A 23,144-nucleotide genomic window follows, 5' to 3' on the forward strand; every position below is an offset into this window, starting at 1 on the left:
GAGAAGGAAAGATATGAAATTATATCGATAGTTTAAGAAAGATGGAGAGAATTAAGGCCTATTTATTTAAAGGAAAACCCAGTTAACATGGCTGAGTATTGGTGTTTTTCTTCAGCCATGCAGAACTATAGTAGGACAGGTATGGAAAAGGTGGAAAGATTGCTTAATCAGTAACCAGAGATGGAGGATTTCCACTTGAGTGTGATGGTACAAGAGGAGGGCAAAGAAATTAAAGACATATGCAGAGGAGTGATTAGAGTCACTGATCATAGAAATTAAGCTGGGTAAAGAAAGAAGAGAGAACATGAGGGGAGAGAGGGACAATGAATAGAATTGTGGATCCCAGTGTGGTCAGAGGGTTGTTGGAGTAGGGTACTAAAAATAGTCAGCTAGAAAGGGGAGGTCACAGAGAGACTTTGGAAATCAGGATTATTGAGGGATGTTGCTAATGGGCTGGTTGGGGATATGACCATGGGCAGAGTGAAGGACAAGATGACTGGAGGAGAGTTGCTCAAGGAACTGAGAAGCCAGGGTGTCAAAGTCTTCAAGAATTAAGACTAGTATTGGAGAAAGTGACAAAGACCCAGAAGCTAAAAATCATTGAGGAATGAAGGGGATTGACCTGCTGGTTGATAGATGACACAGCAATATATGGGTGACATGATCTGATGACATGAGATTCGAAGCTGAAGGGTTTTAAGGAGGGAGGAGGGGAAACTTTCTGAGAGTGGCAGTGAGGGCCTGGTGTACCACCTCTAGGCCCAGTGGTATGAAGATGGTGGCAGGCAAAGCAACATCTGCTGGAGAGGGCTGCAGGGGAATCCTTGTCCTCAGGGAACATTTAGACAGATAGGTGGAAGATACAGAGACTTGTGGTTTGCTGGTATCAGGCTGTGAATTCCAGAAATCATAGTGTAAGATTTCAGGAATTGGGGAGCCATGGGAGAAGGTGCAGATTGGGGAGCATGCAGGGCATTGTGGGGATCAGTGTATGGGTTATGAAGGATAACCTTTGAGTCTGGGGCTTGTTGCAGTGACTAATGTAAGTGAAGGGCAGAATGTGATCAGTCCTGACTGACTCATGATAGGTAGTGGAGGTGAGTCTGTGAGTGTTAAGAGGTAGTGAGGAGTATTCACTAGGGCTCCCCCTTTTTGTCCTCTCTAGATGGAGATGAAGAGGACCTGAGGCTCATTGTTGACCCCTGCTGGGAGTGGGGTACCTTTTCTCCAAGTACAGGGCCCCTTTTGACTCCTGCTGAATGAGGATAGAAGGCTAGTTAAATTCTCATTTTTATTTTTAGATAGAAAATACTGGTTAAGCCTTTATCTTGTGTTGTATGTAACTCTTTATCTGGTCCTAGGGGTAAAGATATTATAATACCTTTCTTTAAAAGCTGTGAAGTTACAGTGTAAAGGAGCATTATATGATGACGTCCCAAACAGGTTATAATGTATGTTTTATGTATGTACTATATCAATCTTTTTTTTTTTTACTGTTATCAGTGAATATTCCAACTAGTTGAATAATAGAGCTTAAAAAAATGACAAATATTTTTTCCTTAGTTGGTGCGTCTCGTGCTGCTGTTGATGCTGGCTTTGTTCCCAATGACATGCAAGTTGGACAGACAGGAAAAATAGTAGCACCGGTAAGTATCGCAATAAAATATGCCATGCAGAATTCTATGGGGATAAGAACTGTATATATTTGTGGAACAATCATCCCTGTGATTGGTGCCCTATTAATGTACCTAAGCAGTTAGCCATTACCATGGTGAATGTGTCCTTCTCACAGGTCTGTGGATTTCTTGGCCTCAGTAAAACACAGAGCAGTTCTTAAATCCAGCATTGTTTTTCACATTTTTTAAAGCAGTGGAATAGTTTGTCAAATTTATGTCACAACACTAAATATAAAATTGATAGAAGCAGCATTTTATTATTAAATGGATTTTACAAATTCACGTTAACATTTATTTACCATAAAGCCTATATATTATAAAATCTATCAGTAAAACTGATGAATCTATATTAATGAACACAGAATCTCAAAATTGGGAGCCGTGAGTGACAACTGTGGTCTTATATCTTCCTGAACACCTAGTTTATTTCTGTATTATGTCTAGTTGCATGAAATTCAGAAAATTCTTATCCATATGGGTAAGTGATACTAGACTATTCAGTTAAAACTATCCAAAACTTACAAAAGGAATACTTTGGTTTCAAAGTTGAATCACTAACAATATCTAATGATTGTTCATATTTCTTAGATGATTCAGGTTTTCAGTGAATACAATTCTCAGCCAGTTTAAGTCTTTATTGTGTGGAGGAAAATGAATTTTTTTATATATTTCAAAATTTTTTTAATGTATTTCAAAATTTTTTTAATGTATTTCAAAACAGGATATTAAGTCATATCTGTTTTTAAAAATCTCATATCTCAGTGCCCTGTTCCATCAGAGGTTCATTCAAAGTTTCAAAATAGGCAAAAAATTTGTCTTGCTTTTGAAGTTTGTTTTGAAGAGTGTTCAGTCTTTTGCCCATTTTAAAATTGGGTTCTTTGTCTTTTTATTGCTTCTTTATTCACTTTCTTTTGAAGAGCAGAAATTTTTAATTTTTATAAGATCTAACGTATTGATGGTTAATGCTTTTTGTGTTATTCAGCTTATTTGAAGTCAGATAAGATCTCAGAATGTAAAATAGTTACTCAATAAACAAAGTCACAAAACCATGTGACCCATTTGCTTGTGATACTGCATTAGTCAGGCTGTGAGAGCATTTATTGAGCAAGTAAGCTCAAGCCTTCCCTAGCATTTAATGAGCTGTGGCACATAGGTATTTTTTTGGTAGAAATCTTGTTTGTCGTAGTTTACATGAATAGATAATCTTTAGGCTTGAATTTATTTACAAAAAATCAGACCCACAACCTTCCTAATCAATAATACTTCTACAAGGAAGTATGGTGGGAGACAAACTTTTATTTACATTGACTTTTCAGTAACAACACACTTGTTATTAAGTAGGATAGCAGAATGACAGGGAATGACCAGTGGCATCCTTACCTGTATTGTAAATAAATGCCATACAGTCAGCTTTCTTCAACATTACTGTCATGAATATAGGATTATTGAAAATTTTTCATAAGGAATTTAAATACATTAAAGGCTTTGAAGACTTTCTTTAACATAAATCATGTAAGCCCCAGAGATTCTGATTCATTAACTCTGAGTTAGAGTTTGACATGTATATATATGTGTACATATTTATTTTTGTGTGTGTGTGTATTTTTCTTTAAGACTTTAAAGCCTTTTTGAGATGATCTCAAGTTTACAGAAAACTTTCAAAGACAGAGTAAAAGCCTTTATTTTTGTGGACTATTTGAGAGTAAGTTGCTGAGATGATTCTCCATCATCTCCAAATATGTAGGACATTGTCCTATAAAGCCACAATACAACTTTTAAAATTAGGAGATTAACATCAATTTACATTAATACTATCTAATCATCAGACCTTGTTCAGGTTTTGCCAGTTGTCCCAATAATGTCCTATATAGCAAAAGGATGTATTTCATACTATCAGATGGTACACAGTTTCATTGTGTCTTATTAGATTTTCACTTTGACCATTTGGTTAAATTTTTCATAAGGAATTTAAATATATTAAAGGCTTTGATATCTATCAAACCTCTCCACTGTAAAGTTATTTTTCCCTTTGTAATTAATAAATGTTTTATGAGGAGGTACTTTGAAATGATGTGAATATTCCAGTTCTCCTCACTTTCAGTTTATTTATTTATATTTATTTATAAATGAATGTTAAATAAATATTCATTTCTTTATAATAGGACTTATGGTTCCTGTTTTATTCAATGGGTGAAAATCTGTTGTTATTATTTTAATTGATGTAAAAATTGTTCCACATTTGGCCAGTGAGAACCCCTTCAAGGTGGCTTCTGTATCTTCTTGACATGTTCCCATAATTCTTTGAGGCCTTTCTTACTTACTGGCAGAGTAAGATGTTCCAGGCCTTTTGTACCTTTCCTATCCCAGCCCTGGCATCAGTCTTTTCTCCAGGGAGTCCTGGCTCCTTTTAGTGAAGAATAGTATGAAGCTGACATCTGGATATTAATTGTGCTCGTTGCTATTCCCAGGACCCCTCAGTGAAAAAAGCTAGGGAATGTGTGTAGGTATGTATATATGTATGCAGATATACACACATATGTATTCATATACACATACAAACATTTATATCTATTTCACTATCAGTCTATCTACATTGAAAACCATGAGTTCACAGTGACATCACCAATTCCAGTCCAAGGTCAATTCTGACTCTCCCTTTCCCTGTTTGTAATGCCTTTCATTGGCAGTAAAAAACCTGGACCCTGCCAATACGCTAACCTGCACAAATGCTCTCCTTGCCCCACTCAGGCTCCCACACCCTGCACTGAACATTCAGCCCTCCTATATAGATAACCCTACCTACCTTGCTTGGACTCTGACACCCCTCTGGATCATTTCTTCCCGAAGTAGTTGTACAGTTTTATATTTTCACCAACTATGTATCTGGGTTCCACTTGCTCCTCATTTTCACCAACATTTGGTATTTTAGCTGTTCAGGTGCTTGTGTAGTGGTGTACTTTATTGTGGTTTTAATTTGCATTTTCCTGATATCTGTGATGATGAACACTGTTGTGTTATTGGCCACTCAGATGTCTTCCTTACAAAGTATCTGTTCAGATGTATGGCACCTTTTTTATTGAATTGCTTGTCTTTTTGTTATTGGGTTGTAGAAGTTTTTTAAAAAATCTATTCCAGATATGTTACTTGTCATATATGTTTTGCAAATATTTTCTCCCAATCTGTGGCTTGCCTGTTTATTTTAATGGTATCAAGATGAGGAACTTCCCTTCTGTTCCTGATTTGCTGAGAGTTGTTATCGTGAATGGTTGTTGAATTTTGTCAAATATTTCTCTGCATCTGTTGAAATGATCATTTTTTTTTCCTTTTTTCTGTTAATTTGGTGAATTACATTGGTTGATTTTTGAATGTTAAACCACCTTGAGTTACTGTGGTAAACCCTACTTGATCATGATATGTTATCCTTTTAATACATTGCTGGTTTTGATTGACTAATATTTTTTTAAAGATTTTTAGGTCTGTCTTTATCAAAATAATCTGTAATCCCCCCCACCCAATATCTTTGTCTAATTTTGGTATTGGCATTATGCTGGCTTCATAAAATGAGTTGAAAGATATTCCCTCCTGCTATATTTTCTGAAGGAAAAATCTGTGTAAGATTGGTTTGTGTGTGTGTGGGCTGCTTTTACTTTTTGGCTCTTATGAATAATGCAGATAGGAACATTCATGTACAGGTTTTTGTGTGGACATATGTTTTCATTTCTCTTGGATATGTACTGAGGAGTGGAATTGCTTTTCATATGGTAACTTTATGTTTAACCTTTGAGGAACTGCCACACTGTTTTGCAGAGCAGCTACACCAATGAACCAACTCTTAGCTTTGTTAATTTTTTTCATTGCTTTCTTTTTATTGATATTTGCTCTTAATTTTCTTCCTTCTAATTACTTTGGGTTTACCTTGCTCTTAAGGTAGAACTTTACTTCATTAATTTTGTATTTTGCTTGTTTTTAAATGTAAATATTAAAGACACAAATTTCCCTCTAAATAGTACTTTAGATGCATCCCACAAATTTTGATATATTTTCATCATTCGTTAAAAAAATTTTCTAATTTAGAAAATTAAGAATGTTTAATTTCTATATATTTGTGATTTTTTTTCCTAGATAGCTTTCTATTACTGATTTCAAATTTAATTTTGGTGAGCATCTCTTTAATATTTCAGTATTAGAATTCATTGAGTCTTATTTTATGGCCTAACAAATGCTCTATCTTGGTGAATATACCTTGTGCACTTGAAAAGCATGTTTATCCTGCCATTAGCCACTACAAGAATAAAGATTAGTGAACTTGAAGATATGGCAGCAAAAACTGTCCAAAATGAAACACAGAAAATTTTGAAAACACAGGAAAAAAATGGACAGAGCCTTGGTGAGCTATGGGACAACTTTAGGAGGCCTAATATATGTGTAATTGGATCAGGAAAACTATTGGAAGAAATAATGACCGTAGAATGTCCAAATTTGATGAAAACTATAAATCCACAGGTCTCAGAAGCTCAACAAACCCCAAGAACAGGAAACAGGAATGAAACTACAAGGCATGTAATAGTCAAATTGTTTACAGGATGATAAAAAGAAAAAAAATTTTTTCAAAAAGGAAGTCATTTTATTTTTAGTACATTTGCTTTGGAGGGAGAGCCAACTAATTGGAAAGAGTCCATAATTTAACCAACATCAGATCTCCTTGCTGCATTCCCTATTGAAACTTTTTTCTTTTTCAAATTCTTTTCCCATTTAGGTTATTAGCAGAGTACTGAGCAGGGTTTCCTGTGCTATACAGTAGGTCCTTTTTGGTTATCTATTTTAAATATAGCAGTGTGTACATGTCAGTCCCAAACTCCCAGTCTGTTCATACCCCCCACCCTTTTACTCTGGTAACCATAAGTTGGTTCTCTAAGTCTGTGAGTCTGTTTCCGTTTTATAAATAAGTACGTTTGTATCATTTTTTCTTAGATTCTGCATATAAGCGATATCATATGATATTTGTCTTTCTCTGACTTACTTCACTTAGTATGATGATCTCCAGTTTCATCCATGTTGCTGCAAATGGCATTATTTCATTCTTTTTAATGGCTGAGTAATATTCCATTGTATATATGTACCACATCTTCTTTACCCATTCACCTGTTGATGGACATTTAGGTTGCTTCCATGTGTTGGCTATTGTAAATAGTGCTGCATTGCACATTGGGGTGCATGTATCTTTTTGAATAATGGTTTTCTCCGGATATATGCCCAGGAGTGGGATTGCTAAATCATATGGTAGCTCTATTTTTAGTTTTTTAAAGAATCTTCATACTGTTCTCCGTAGTGACTGTACCAGTTTATATTCCCACCAACAGTGTGGGAAGGTTCCCTTTTCTCTACACCCTCTCTGACATTTGTTGTTTGTAGAATTTTTGTTGATGGCCATTATGACTGGTATGAGGTGATACCTCATTGTAGTTTTGATGTGCATTTCCCTAATAATTAGCAGTGTTGAGCATCTTTTCATGTGCCTCTTGGCCATCTGTATGTCATAAATGTTAGTTTCCAGATTCACTGACTTTGCAGTTTTCTCCAGTTAATGATCAGCAAACACCTTTTATTACTATAAATGAGAACAAAACGAAGACCTGAAATCTCATGATCAAGAATTGTTTTCTGATGGACAAGCAGAATTGTTTGGTCTATTTTTATGGTTGATATAATTGTATTCAAAACTCATAATGTACATCCACTTCAATACTGATAAAAATAAATTCTTAAAAGCAGTGAGAGAAAAGTGTAAATGAACTCAATATTCCAGTCAAAAAGCAGAGATTACCAGATGTATAAAAAGCAAGACTCAGCTATATGCTACCTAAAAGAAATACATTTTAGATAGAAAAAAATACACCATACAAATAGTGAGCATAAGAAATCTGGTTTGTCTTTTTTAATATCAGATAAAGCAAACTTCAAGACAATGGGTACTGCCAAACATAAAGAGGCCATTATGTAATGATAAAAGGATCAATTTATCAGAAAGAACTATCATGAATGTGTAACTGCCCAATAACAGAATTTCAAAATACATCAGGCAAAATCTGACAGAACTAAAGTGAGGAATAAACAAATCCATAATTATAGTTGGAGGGTTTAATACCTTCTCCCAGTAATTGATAGAATAACTAGATGAAAAATTTCAGTAAGGACATAAAAGATCTAGACCAGGGGACAGCAAGCTATCTGTAAATCACATAGGAAGTATTTTTGGTTTAATTGGCCATAGTCTCTGTTGTAACTACTTAACTCTTCTGTTGTAGAGCAGAAGCAGCCATAGACTTGTAAGTAAGTGAATGAGTTGTATTCCATTATAACTTTATGTACAAAAACAGATGGCAGTCCAGATTTGGCCTGTTGACATAGAACACTATGCCACATTATTTTTCTCTACTTTTATTCTAGGACTCCAGTTGCACATATTTTAGATATCTTTATATTCTTCTGTAGGTTACTTAAGTTCTGTTCATTCTTTTTCATGTTTTTTTTCGCCTCTGTTCTTCATATTGAATAATTTTATTGGTCTATCTTCAAGGTTACTGACTCTTTTATAATTTCTAATATACTATTAAACCCATCTAGGAAATTTCTGATTTTGTATTTTTTAGTTCTAAATTTTCATTTGGTTCTTTTTATAGTTTCATTTCTCTGCTGAGATTTCTTATCTGTGCAGTCATTACAGGTATCTTCCTTTACATCCTTGACCATACTTGTAATAGCTGCTTTTAAATCCTTGTGTACTAATTCCAAGTTCTGGGTTATTTCAGGGTTGATGTCCTTTGATTGTATTTTCACACTTTCCTGTTTCATTATGTTTGTAGTACAATGGTTCTCAAATTTTTTGTCTTAGGGATCCTTACTTTTAAAATTTATTTAGGGCTCTCAGAGCTTTTGTTTATTTGGGTTATATCTATTGATATTTCTTATATTAGAAATTCAAACTGAGAAAATTTTAAAATATTTATTCTTTTGAAAATAACAACAGTAAAGCCATTTCTTTTAATATAAATAACATTTTAGTGAAAATAACTGTCTTCCAAAACAAAAGAAATTTTATGAGAATAGTGGTATTTTTTTACATTTTTGACTTGATATCTGGCTTAGTAGAAAACTGCTAGATTCTCGTTTCTACTAACTGTGTTGTTTTATATTGGTTTGATTGAAGTATATGAAGAAAATCCAGCATCACACAGATACATAGAAAGAAAGGAGTATTTTAATAGCCTTTTCATAAAATTGTAGATATTCTTCTTTTACACTACATCAGAACTTGGCAAGGAGTAAATTCTTAAAGGGTATTGGCAGTGTGGAATCTGAAACATATCAATGAACTTTTCATACCCTTACATTAAAATCTGTTGGTCTGTATTGTACTTCGAATGGATCTTTCACTATCCTGTAACATTTAGAAAATAACCTTTAGTGAGTTTTGTAGATCTTTCAAATGTTGACACATTTTATCAATATCAAAACATTACCTTCATCAATATCACCACTCATCTCATTAGAGGAGTCTTTACAGTTCATATTCATGGATACAAGTTTTTAAAAAATTCTAATTATCAACTTAATTCACAAATTTTGTCCATGGCAACAAAAACTTTGTTTTCTAGGAATTGATAAGCTCACCTCATTCATTTTCAATAAAATGTCTGCCAAAACTCCAAATATCTATCAGTTGTTCTTTGAAGTGGAAATGGTGATCCATGAAAATGTGGGTGGTTTACTCAAACCATCACACGAGCCATTTTCCTCAAGACAATCATTGTGCTTTTGTATGCAATGGAAGTACTTTGCATACTTCGTGATTTGTCACACAGAATACTAAAAAGATGTGTACTCAAAGGTCAAGATTTAATAAAACTAATAATTTTTACTACTTCATCAAGGGCGTTAAGTGAAACCAGGTTTTCTTTTTTTTTTAAACTGTATGTGGCCATGGAGAATGCAGTGACAACTAGTACAGTTTGGCGCAACTGTCTTACTTAATGCTAAGGCAGCAGTTTTACCCACTGTTATTTTTACATCATCAGTGCAAAAGTCAATACAGTTTTTCTAGGATAAACCATGAGATCCAAAAATGTTACTTAATACTTTGAATTTTTCAGTACTACTTTTGTTTGTTGCCAAGCATTCACATAAAGGAATTCTTCAGTATTTAGTTGTTATTGATACTGGACAAATACAATTAAAACACAAAACCCAACTATATAGATTTGTCTCTTTGTTAGGCAAAAGTACAATTTTGCAGATGATTTATTAACTTAATATTCCTGTTTACAGTTGAATCTTTTATTCAGCAAGTTCCTGTATCATTGGAATGTGGCAGTGCCATAGTTTCTTTCACTGATTTTTCATCTAGCAGGCATTTAGCAAGGTCACCTTTATTAGTCTTTTAGCAACTGTGCTTGTCTAGCCAATGAAATATGATAACCCATATGATGCTTCAGTGACTTTTTCCTTCCTGGTTTGAAAAGCTAAACAATTTTTTACTTTTAAACTCATCACATCTGTGTTAAAAATAAAACATTCAATTAATTTTTCTCTAAATGGAATTATTTTCAAAATGGCCATCATTTCTGTTGCAAAAGACACAGTAACATAAATTATTAACATCTCTGAAGCCAAGAGAAAGATAACTTTCATCATATTTTCACTTATTTTTAATTTTACACAATATTTTTTAGAATAGATTCCTCTTTTCCATAAGTTAGAGATCTCTATTATCAGTTTCATCTTTATCAGCATCTTTTGATGTAGATGTTGGAGCTGTGGGTTGGGAAAGTGAGTCTTCTGTATTTTAGTATAAATATTAGCAAAATCTAAAATTATAGTTTTAGATAAATTTTAAAGTATATAAAAATTTGCAAAACATTTTTTATTGCCATATAAGGTAACAAAATGTACTTCTTGTGTTTCCTTGTAGGCACAGGGAAATCTTTGGGATTCCAAATATCAATTTATTGGATGATAATGAGGTTACAGAAATTACAACTATAAGAGCACAAGCTACTGTACTGAGAACAAACTGAGTTAATCTCTCTAAACATACATATTTATACTTAAAACCTACTACTTTAAACATTTTTAGGTAACACAGAAATACAGATGCATACCTTCTGGTAGTTATCAGAGAGGTGATTTCCTCAAACAGTCATGTAACCACTGGAGAACTGCACTGTAGCATTGTGATAGAATGAGAGAGAAAAGGACAAATAACACTTTAGTATTACCATGAAAATATTTTTGACCTTGCAGACCCCTGAAAGGGTCTTGGGACTTACAGGAATATGCAGATCACATTTTAAGAATCACTGGCCTAGTACTTCGGGATCGTATTATGCAGATTGAATAATATGTTTAGAGATTATGGATTCTGTTATATTTCTGTTGAGAATATTCATTTTTGTTTTCGCAGGCAATTAATTTGACTGCACTCAAACCTCAAATCCTCTTCTCTTTTAGCCTAGCCAGCTGGCTCAGAGGCTACCTGACACATGTCCAGTGTGTGTCCGGGGGTGGTCAGCCAGAGTTTTGAGCAGAATATGTATGCAGAGTTTTTGGTTGTCCCTCTGGAATACTTTCCTCACCTTCCAGCTAATGTTGCAGCCGTAAATACTGTCTTGTTTGTTCCCTCCACTAATAAGACTGCAGGTTTCTATCTAAAGTGGCTGTTTTCTGAGGGGCTCTTATTTCCCTTGTGGGAGATTTGCATATGTCCCAAGGGAAGAAGTAGAGGTGTATGGTGGGCTCTTTTCATTGTGCTTCCCTCCCCAACAGAATTCTGGCTTCTCAAGTGTCCACTATCTTGGTTGATCTCCAATGTATTTAAACAGTTGCTGCCTTTATTTTCACCAGGTTTCACAGTTTTTCTCTGCAAGAGGGGGGTTAGTCTGATACAAACTATTCTCAGGGCCATAAGCAGGAGTCCTGAGGTTTAGAATTGAGCATATTACTTCATGTGTGCTCTGACTAGTACAGAGTTGGATTATTATCTTCCTAAATAATATTTTAATTAGTGCTACTTAATATTGCATTAGATTCTTGGCAGCCAGATCCTACTGTTGGCATTTGAAGACATCCAAAATGTCTCTTCTCCTTCCTCCATATTTTGTTGTTTGCTGTTAAAACCGTGTCTAGTAATAATGCAATGTTTAGTAATAATGCAGTGTTTCTTAGTGTTTAAAGCTGAACAAAGTACTTTTAGTTATCTTTATTAAATTTGGGTCTGTGTTGTCTTACCACCAAAACCTCCTGAATCTTTTAAAGCTTGATTTTTTTTCATTCTTATTCCTTTTAACTTTATATTATTTGAAGATCCTATGTTGTATTTTGTTGCCATTTTGTTACAGCTATGGAAAGCATCATCATAGTTCTCTCCGATGATGAATAGTAAGAAGTTCCTTATTTCACGTAAGGGGACACTTAAAGGCAAATTTTGTTATTTCACAAAATAATTTTACTTTTATTATCAATTTTTTAAGAAAATATCTAATACCTCAGAGATGCTATGAATTTAGTTATACTTTTAAATACATTTTTATATTATCATTCATAGCAGTTGACACGTACATATGGAAGATTACTGAACATTTATTTATATGGAACAATCTGACATGTTTATGGATTCATGCTGCCTGTAAGAATTCAGACCCAGTTATAGGGATCCACTAGTCTGTAGCTTACTGTTGCAACAAAGACTTCTATTCCTTTTTTTTAATTAACTTTTTATTTGGAAATAATTTCAAACTTATAAAAATTTGAAAATTAAAAATAATACAGTGTCTGTGTATGTGTACACATATGTACACAATTTTTTTCTGAACTATCTGACAGTAAGATCATGACCTGTAAATACTTCAGTGTGTATTTCCAAAGAGTAGAAATAGTCTCTTACACAAACGAATATGAAAACAACCATACAAAATGTATGGAATCCAGCAAAAGCAGTTGTTAGAGGGCATTCATAGTGATACAGGCCTGCCTCAAAAAACAAGAAAAATCTCAAGTAAACAACCTAACCTACCACCTAAAAGAATTAGAAAAAGAAGAACAAACAAAACCTAAAATTGGCAGAAGGAAGCAAAGAATTAAGATCAGGGAGGAAATAAATAAAATAGAGATTAAAAAAACGATAGGAAAAAACCAACAAAACCAAGAGCTCGTTCTTTGAAAGGGTGAACAAAATTGACAAACCTCTGTCCAGGCTCACCAAGAAGAAAAGAGAGAGATCCCAAATAAACAAAATAAGAAATGAAAAAGGAGAAATCTCAGCCGATACCGCAGAAGTACAAAAAACTGTAGGAGAGTACTATGAACAATTATGTACCAAGAAATTTGACAACCTAGAAGAAGTGGACAACTTTCTAGAAACATACAGCCTGCCCAAAATTGAATCAAAAATAAATAGATAATTTGAACAGACTGATCACTAGAATTGAAATAGAATCTGTAATTAAAAAAAACTTCCTACAAACAAAAGTCCAGGACCAGATGTTTTCACAGGCACATTCTACCAAACATACAAAGAAGAACTTACACTGATTCTTCTCAAACTCTTCCAAAAGATTGAAAAGGAGGGAACACTCCCAAAGACATTCTATGAAGCCGCCATCACTCTGATACCAAAACCAAAGACACCACCAAGAAAGAAAATTACAGGCCATATCTTTGATGAATATAGATGAAAAATTTCTCAACAAAATATTAGCAAACTGAATCCAACAACATATAAAGAAGATCATATACCGCAACCAAGTGGATTCATCCCAGGTTCACAAGGATGGTTCAAGATACGCAAGTCAATGTAATATACCACATTAACAAAAGAAAAGTAAAAAGCCACATGATTATCTCAGTAGATCCAGGAAAAGCATTTGACAAAATTCAACATCCATTCATGATAAAAACTGTTACCAAAGTGGGAATAGAGGGAACATATCTCAACATAATAAATGCCATTTATGACAAACCCACAGCCAGTATAATACTCAAGGGTGAAAAGTTGAATGCCTTCCCATTAAAATCTGGAACAGGACAGGGATGCCCACTCTCACCACTTCTCTTCAACATAATAGTGGAAGTCTTAGCCATAGCAGTCAGACAAGAAAAAGAAATAAAAGGTATCCAAATTGGAAGGGAAGAGCTAATATTGTCACTATATGCAGATGACATACTGTATATAGAAAACCCTAAGGACTCCACACAAAAACTATTAGATCTAATAAATGAATTCAGCAAAGTAGCAGGATACAAGATTAACATTCAGAAGTTGGTTGCATTCCTTTACACTAACAATGAAATACTAGAAAGGGAATGTAAAATATATATATACCTTTTAAAATTGCACCTGAAAAAATAAAATACCTAGGAATAACCTGATCAAGGAGGTGAAAGACTTATATGCTGAGAACTATAAAACATTAATAGAGGAAATAAAAGAGGATTCAAAGAAATGGAAAGATACCACATGCTCTTGGATTGGAAGAATTAATATTGTTAAAATGGCAATACTACCCAAAGCAATCTACAGATTTAATGTGATCCCTGTCAAATTACCCATGACATTTTTCACAGAACTGGAACAAATAATTCAAAATTTTGTATGGAACCATGAAAGACCCAGAATTGCTAGGGCAATCCTGAGGAAGAAAAACAAAGCAGGAGGCATAACTCTCTCAGACTTCAGACAGTACTACAAAGCTACAGAAATCAAAACGGGCATACGGATCAATGGAACAGAATAGAGAGCCCAGAAATAAACTCACACACCTACGGTCAATTAATCTTCGACAAAGAAGGCAAGAATATAAAATGGGAAAAAAACAGCCTCTTCAGCAAGGGGTGCTGGAAAAGTTGAACAGCTGCATGTAAATCAATGAAGTTAGAACACCCTCACACCATGCACAGAAGTAAACTCAAAATGGCTTAAAGACTTAAACATAAGACATGACACCATAAAACTCCTAGAAGAAAGCATAGGCAAAACATTCTCTAACATAAATCATACCAAAGTTTTCTTAGGTCAATCTCCCAAGGCAATAGAAATAAAAACAAAAACAAAGGGCACCTAATCAAACTTACAAGCTTTTACACAGCAAAGGAAACCATAAAAAACAAAAAAGCCCAAAAAGGCAACCCTCAGAATGGGAGAAAATATTTGCAAATTAAGCAAATATTAAGCCCAAAAGGCCTTAATCTCCAAAATATACAAAGAGCTCATACAACTCCGTAACAAAAAACCAAACAACCCAATTGAAAATGGGCAGAAGACCTTAATAGACATTTTTCCAAAGAAGACTTACAGATGACCAGTAGGCACATGAAAAGATGCTCAACATCACTGATTAATAGAGAAATGCAAATCAAAACTACAGTGAGGTACCACCTTACACCGGTCAGAATGGCCATCATTAAAAAGTCTATAAATAACAAATGCTGGAGAGGGTGTGCAGAAAAGGGAACCCTCCTACACTGTTGGTGGGAATGTTAGTTGGTACAGCCACTATGGAGAACAGTTTGGGGGTTCCTCAGGAAACTAAAAATAGAATTACCATATAATTCAGCAATCCCATTCCTGGGAATATACCCAGACAAAACTATAATTCGAAAAGATACATCCACCTGTATGTTCATAGCAGTACTGTTCACAATAGCCAAAACATGGAAACAACTAAATGTCCATTGACAGATGAATGGATAAAGAAGATGTGGTACATGTATACAATGGACTACTCAGCCATAAAAAAGAATGAAATGCCATTTGCAGCAACATGGATGCAATTAGAGATTATCATACTAAGTGAAGTAAGTCAGAATGAGAAAGACAAACACCATATATTACTTATGTATGGAATCTAAAATGTGGCACAGATGAACCTATCTGCAAAATAGAAATAGACTCATAGACATAGAGAACAGACTTGTGGTTGCCAGGGGGAATGGGGGAGGGAGAGGGACGGACTGGGAGTTTCAGGTTGGTAGATGCAAACAATTACATTTAGAATGGCTAAACAACAAGGTCCTAATGTATAGCACAGGGAACTATACTCAAAATCCTGTGATAAACCATAATGGAAAAAATATTTTAATAAATGTGTACATGTGTATAACTGAATTACTTTGCTGTATAGCAGAGATTGGCACAGCATTGTAAATCAACATACTTCAATAAAAGAAAAAAAAAGAAATAGTCTCTTACATTGCCAAAGTACAGTTTACATTCCATATCTGGATTTTGTCAGTTGATATTCCAATTCCAGTTTTCCATATTCTAATGGAATATTCCTATTTTATTAGCCTGTTGATGTTCATGATAATATATTTCCCCTCTCAGTACAGCATCTAGTTTAGGGCCAAGTATTGCATTTAGTTGTCATATCTCTTTAGTCTTTGGTTGTGGTAAGGGGTGGTTCTCAGTTCTTATTTAACCTTATCTTAGGCAGGTCCTCTGCACCTGGGCCTCAGAGATAGGGATTTCTTAGTGTTCCTGCTCTGACTTTCCGCTCCCATACCTGTCACAGCCAAACTCTGCCTTGTATCTCTTGGGGTGAGGTAGGGGGGTGGCTGGATAGCAATTTGAGTGGTCTTGAGAAAATTCAGGTGGAGGGTAAACAAAGGTTAGAGATATGTGTTGAAACTAGGAGAGAGATTTTAAAGAAAATAAATTCTGTATGGCCTTGTCCATTTGTTAGACCCGGGCTGCCAATTTGGCACTAGGTTTTCTAGAAGCCAGTTCATATTGGGAAACAAGATCAGTGTCTTCATTTACATTGTCCCTAAGGTAAAAACAAACTAATTGCACATGGGAAGCATAATTTGGCCTGGTATCAAGATCAGAGAAATACATTTATCCCTTGAGCCCTTATACAGAGGACACTATTGATTAACATCCTCAACAATATCTTTATTATAAATAGGACAGTGGTTTCATAGGGCAGGTTTTTTTTTAAAAAATAGTATTTTTCAGTGTCAGCCAATTGCCTATTATTTAAGTGTACTACTGTAAGGAGTCAAAATTATTTGCTTTTGGGCCTGTAGGTCTGGCTAGGGTAAAATTTCATAGTGGTTTCGTTGTAGAGCCCTTCTTCATATGAAATCTTATCAGAAAGCTCCATACATAACATAAGAAAAAGTGGGATTGAATTGGGGCCATGTATCTGGAGTGCTACTAACTCAGCTCCCTCCCTTTCTCAGTATTCTGAGAGATTTTCTATGGCACCTTTGCAGAGTGATTAGAGCCCTGAGCACGTTTTGAAAATCACTTGTCCAGAAAAAATTGGTGGATTGTATAGCCTCAGACAGTTTTCTGCAAGTATATCTACCTGAACTGAATTTTGATTTGTTAGTATATATCAACTACATTATTTTATATTGTACCAATTTTTTAAACCCCTTATTTAGTATCATTTCCCTTATTCTTGGGCACTGACCTTTCCTTCTGCTTCACAAGTCAACTTATTGTCCTCTCTATGAAAGCAAAAACAATACAAAACAAAAACCAAGGTTACCTATATGTATCACAGAAAGAGGTGGCCCTTTTCTTATTTAATACTAATATGTCTACCTGTCGTTGGATCCCATCACTTCTTACCTCCTTTGAGATGGTATTTCATTAATTACCCCCATACTTTGGGTCCAGGGCACCTCTCTACTGGCTGCTATTTATTTATTTATTTTAGTTTTATTTATTTATTTATTTGGCTGCCTTTGGGTCTTCATTGCTGCATGCGGACTTTGTCTAGTTGTGGCTAGCAGGGGCTACTCTTAGTTGTGGTGCGCGGGCTTCTCATTGCAGTGGCTTCTCTTGTTGCAGAGCAGGGGCAGGGCTCTAAGCACACAGGCTTCAGTAGTTGCGGCTTGCAGGTTATAGAGCGCAGGCTCAGGAGTTGTGGCGCACAGGCTTAGTTGCTCCGTGGCATGTGAGATCTTCCCGGACCAGCGATCGAACCCGTGTCCCCTGCATTGGCAGGCAGATTGTTAACCACTGCATCACCAGGGAAGTCCCTGGCTGCTATTTTATAACCTTAAAAAAAGAAAATGATTCATCTACCCACCCAGCAGCTCTTTTTCCCTGCTAGCTACCACCCTGTTTATCTCTCTTGCTAGGCTAAGCTTGAAAAATTAGCTTATGTTTACTAAATTCACTTTGTTTCCCATTCTTTTCTTTTTATTTAAAAAATATATATGTAAATATATATTTATATATAAAATAATACAGTAAACACCTACGTTTTTACCACCAAATTTAAAAAGCAGTATTACAATTGAAAACCCCTGTAACTCTTTGTTCAATGCATATCCTTCCCTCCCCTCAAACGTAACCTAAATTTGATGATTATTCAATGCATTTCATTTTTACTTTTACTGTATATCGACAGATCCCTAAACAGTATAGAGCTGAACTTTTCAACTTGAGTGCCGTGGATGATTTACAAGTTTACCAAGATGTTGATCCTCTCAGTCTTTGGAAGAGTAAATATTATGACTAGCCTTGTTCATTTAGCCTAGTGCACCATACAAATATTACTATTTTCTGTGTGCCATGATATAAATAAGTTGGGAAGCACTGATACATACTACTGTTTTGTATATTTTTAAAACTTTATGTTAATAATAGCATGCTGTTTTTTTGTTAACATCCATCACCATATATCGTTATAGAATTTTTTTTCTTCTGATGAGTACTTTTAGGATTTACTCTTGTAGCAACTTTCAAATGTGCAGTACAATATCATTAACTATAGTCACCATGCTGTGCATTACATCTCCATGACTCATTTATTTTATAACTGGAAGTTGGTGCCTTTTTGACTCCCTTCGCTCATTTTTCCCACCCTCTGACCCTTCCTCCCCACCCCCAGCAACCACCAATCTGTTCTCCGTATCAATGAGCTTAGAGTTGTTTGTTTTTTTAGATTCCACATTAAGTGAGATCATATGGTGTTTGTCTTTCTCTTATTTCATTTATCATAACGCTCTCAAGGTGGCAAGATTTCATTCTTTTTTATGGCAGAATAGTATTCCATTGTATATATGTACACACCATATTTTCTTTTTCTTTTTGTTTTTGTTTTGCGGTACGTGGGCCTCTCACTGTTGTGGCCTCTCCCGTTGTGGAGCACAGGCTCCGGACGCGCAGACTCAGCGGCCATGGCTCATGGGCCCAGCCGCTCCGAGGCATGTGGGATCTTCCTGGACCGGGGCACGAACCTGTGTCCCCTGCATCAGCAGGCGGACTCTCAACCACTGGGCCACCAGGGAAGCCCCACACCATATTTTCTTTATCCATGTATCCATTGGTGGATACTTAGGTTGTTGCTGTATCTTGGCTGTTGTAAATAATGCTGCAATAAATATCTTTTCAAGTTAGTGTTTTTGTGTTCTTTGAATAAAAATCCAAAAGTGGAATTGCTGGATCATATGGTAGTTCTCGTTTTAATTTTGTTCTCCATAGTGGCTGTGCCAATTTACATTCCTATCAACAGTGCACAAGGGCTCCGTTTTCTCCACACCCTAGCCAGCTGTCGTCTCTTGGGTTTTTGTTTGTTTTGTTTTTCATAGCAGCCATTTCTAAGAGTGTGAGGTGCTATCTCATTGTGATTTTGATTTGCAGTTCTCTGATGATTAGCAACATTAAGTATCTTTTCATGTACCTGTTGGCCATCTTCTGTGTGGCTTCCTTGGGAAGAATGTCTGTTCATAACCTCAGCCCATTTTTTTAATTGGATTCTGTTTTGTTTTTTCTTTGCTGTTGAGGTGTGTGAGTTGTTTACATGTTTTGGATATTAACCCCTTATTGGATATATGATTTGCACATATTTTCTTCCATTCAGTACGTAGCCTTTTCATTTTGTTGATGGTTTCCTTTGCTGCGCAGAAGCCTTTTAGTTTGATATAGCCCTACTTGTTTATTTTTGCTTTTATTGCCTTTGGTGTGAAATCTAAAATACCATCACCAAGACTAATGTCAAGGAGCTTACCACCTATGTTTTCTAAGCGTTTTATGGTTTCAGGTCTTATTCGAGTCCTTAATCCATTTTGATTTGATTTTTGTGTATGGTTTAAGATAGTGGTCCAGTTTCATTCTTTTGCCTGTGGCTGTCCAGTCTTCCCAGCACCATTTATTGAAGAGATTGTCCTTTCCCCATTGTACATTCTTGGCTCCTTTGTCATAAATTAATTGACCATATGTGAATGGGTTTATTTCTGGGTTCTCTGTTCTATTCCATTGATCTATATGTCTGTTTTATGTCAGTACCATACTGTTTTGATTACTATAGCTTTGTGATATAGTTTTAAATTATATTACAAATTTCTGATATGGTGCCTCCAGCTTTTTTATTCTTTTTCAAGATTACTTTAGCTATTCAAGGTATATTTTGGTTCCATACACATTTTAGGATTGTTCTAATTCTGTGAAAAATGCCATTGGAATTTTCATAGGGATTGCATTTAATCTGTACACTGCTTTGGGTAGTATGGATGTTTTAACAATATTAATTCTTCTAATCCATGAGCACAGAATATCTTTCCATTTATTTGTGTCTTCTTTAATTTCTTTCATCAGGGTCATAGTTTTTAGTATACAGGTCTTTAACCTCCTTAGTTAAATGTATTCCCAGTTATTTTATTCTTTTTGATGCAGTTGTAAATAGGGCAGTTTTCTTAATTTTTCTTTCTGATAGTTTGTTGTTAGTGTGTAGAAACACAACAGATTTCTATATATTGATTTTGTATCTTGCAAGTTAATTCATTTATTAGTGCTAACAATTTTTTGGTGGCGTCTTTAGGGTTTTCTCTTTTTAATTTTCAGACATTATTTTATTTTTATTTTTTAACATCTTTATTGGAGTATAATTGCTTTAAAGTGTTGTGATAGTTTCTGCTGTATAACAAAGTGAATCAGCAATATGTATACATATATCCCCATATCCCATCCCTCTTGCGCCTCCCTCCCACCCTCCTTATCCAAAACCCATAGGTGGTCACAAAACACCAAGCTGATCTCCCTGTGCTATGTGGCTGCTTTCCACTAGCTATCTATTTTATATTAGGCAGTGTATATATGTCAGTGCTACTCTCTCACTTCGTCCCAGCTTACCCGTACCTTCCCTGTCTCCTCAAGTCCATTCTCTACGTCTGTGTCTTTATTCCTGACCTGCCCTTCGTTCATCAGAATCATTTTTTTTTTTAGATTCCATATATACGTGTTAGCATACAGTATTTGTTTTTCTCTTTCTCACTTACTTCACTCTGTATGACAGACTCTAGATTCATCCATCTCACTACAAATAACTCAAATTTGTTTCTTTTTATGGCTGAGTAACATTCCATTATATATGTGCCACATCTTCATTATTCATCTGTCAGTGGACACTTAGGTTGCTTCCATGTCCTGGCTATTGTAAATAGAGCTGCAATGATCATTGTGGTACATGACTCTTTTTGAATTATGGTTTTCTCAGGGTATATGCCCAGTAGTGGGATTGCTGGGTTGTATGGTAGTTCTGCTTTAGTTTTGTAAGGAACCTGCATACTGTTCTCCATAGAGCTGTATCAATTTACATTCCCACCAACAGTGCAAGAGGGTTCCCTTTTCTCCACACCCTCTCCAGCATTTATGTTTGTAGACTTTTTGATGATGGCCATTCTGACCTGTATGAGGTGATACCTCATTGAAGTTTTGATTTGCATTTCTCTAATGATTAGTGATGTTGAGCATCTTTTAATGTGTTTGTTGACAATCTGTATATCTTCTTTGGAGAACTGTCTATTTAGGTCTGCCCATTTTTGGATTGGGTTGTTTGTTTTTTTTGATATTGAGCTGCATGAGCTGCTTGTATATTTTGGAGATTAATCCTTTGTCAGTTGCTTTGTTTGCACATATTTTCTCCCATCCCGAGGACTGTCTTTTCTTCTTGTTTATGGTTTCCTTTGCTGTGCAAAAGCTTTTAAGTTTCATTAGGTCCCATTTGTTTATTTTTGTTTCCATTTCCATTTCTCTAGGAGGTGGGTCAAAAAGGATCTTGCTGTGATATATGTCATAGAGTGTTCTGCCTGTATTTTCCTCTAAGAGTTTTATACTGTCTGGCCTTACATTTAGGTCTTTAATCCGTTTTGAGTTTATTTTGGTGTGTCGTTTTAGGAAGTGTTCTAATTTCATTCTTTTACATGTAGCTGTCCAGTTTTCCCAGCACCACTTATCGAAGAGGCTGTCTTTTCTCCATTGTATATTCTTGCCTCCTTTATCAAAGATAAGGTGAACATATGTGCGTGGGTTTATCTCCGGGCTTTCTATCCTGTTTTGTTGATCTATATTTCTGTTTTTGTGCCAGTACCATACTGTCTTGATTACTGTAGCTTTATAGTATTGTCTGAAGTCCAGGAGCCTGATTCCTCCAGCTTTGTTTTTCTTTCTCAAGATTGCTTTGGCTATTCAGGGTCTTTTGTGTTTCCATACAAATTGTGAAATTTTTTGTTCTAGTTCTGTGAAAAATGCCATTGGTAATTTGATAGGGATTGCCTTGAATCTGTAGATTACTTTGAGTAGTAGAGTCATTTTGACAATGTTGATTCTTCCAATCCAAGAACGTGGTATATGTCTCCATCTGTTTGTATCGTCTTTACTTTCTTTTATCAGTGTCTTATAGTTTTCTGCATACAGGTCTTTTGTCTCCTTAGGTAGGTTTATTCCTAGGTACTTTATTCTTTTTGTTGCAGTGGTAAATGGGAGTGTTTCCTTAATTTCTGTTTCAGATTTTTCGTTGTTAGTGTGTAGGAATGCAAGAGATTTCTGTGCATTAATTTTGTATCCTGCAAGTCTACCAAATTCATTGATTAGCTCTAGTAGTTTTCTGGTAGCATCTTTAGGATTCTCTATGTGTAGTATCATGTCATCTGCAAAGAGTGACAGTTTTACTTCTTCTTTTCTGATTTGGATTCCTCTTATGTCTTTTTCTGCTCTGATTGCTGGGGCTGAAACTTCCAAAACTATGTTGAATAATAGTGGTGAGAGTGGACAACCTTGTCTTGTTCCTGAACTTAGAGGAAATGTTTCAGTTTTTCACCATTGAGAGGGATCTTGGCTGTGGGTTTGTCATATATGGCCTTTATTATGTTGTGGCAGGTTTCCTCTATACCTACTTTCTGGAGAATTTTTATCTTAAATGGGTGTTGAATTTTGTTGAAAGCTTTTTCTGCATTTGTTGAGATGATCATATTGTTTTTCTCCTTCAGTTTGTTAATATGGTTTATCACATTGATTGATTTGTGTACACTGAAGAATCCTTGCATTCCTGGGATAAACCTCACTTGATTGTGGTGTATGATCCTTGTAATGTGCTGCTAGATTCTGTTTGCTAGTAATTTGTTGAGGATTTTTGTATTTATTTTCATCAGTAATATTGGCCTGTAGTTTTCTTTCTT

General features: G+C 35.2%; 2 protein-coding genes across 3 annotated transcripts in view; one reads left to right on the plus strand and one right to left on the minus strand.

Moving 5' to 3' along the window:
* Positions 1–23,144, plus strand: part of ETFA (electron transfer flavoprotein subunit alpha) — an 85,545-nt gene that overhangs the window by 28,336 nt on the left and 34,065 nt on the right. For both annotated transcript variants that reach the window (XM_067754965.1, XM_067754973.1), the window contains exon 9: positions 1,564–1,646. In XM_067754965.1, coding sequence (XP_067611066.1) covers positions 1,564–1,646 — 83 coding nt within the window. The remainder of the gene's footprint in view (positions 1–1,563; positions 1,647–23,144) is intronic.
* The window catches only part of TMEM266 (transmembrane protein 266), a 199,627-nt gene continuing 185,550 nt past the window's right edge, over positions 9,068–23,144 (minus strand). The window contains exons 12-13 of the mRNA XM_067754920.1: positions 10,835–10,896; positions 9,068–9,114 (exon numbers count right to left, since the gene is read on the minus strand). Of these exons, the coding sequence (XP_067611021.1) occupies positions 10,873–10,896 (24 nt within the window). The 3' untranslated portion in view covers positions 9,068–9,114; positions 10,835–10,872. The remainder of the gene's footprint in view (positions 9,115–10,834; positions 10,897–23,144) is intronic.

Source organism: Pseudorca crassidens, chromosome 1 (genome assembly GCF_039906515.1).
Source record: "Pseudorca crassidens isolate mPseCra1 chromosome 1, mPseCra1.hap1, whole genome shotgun sequence".
In the NCBI taxonomy this organism is placed as follows: domain Eukaryota; kingdom Metazoa; phylum Chordata; class Mammalia; order Artiodactyla; family Delphinidae; genus Pseudorca; species Pseudorca crassidens.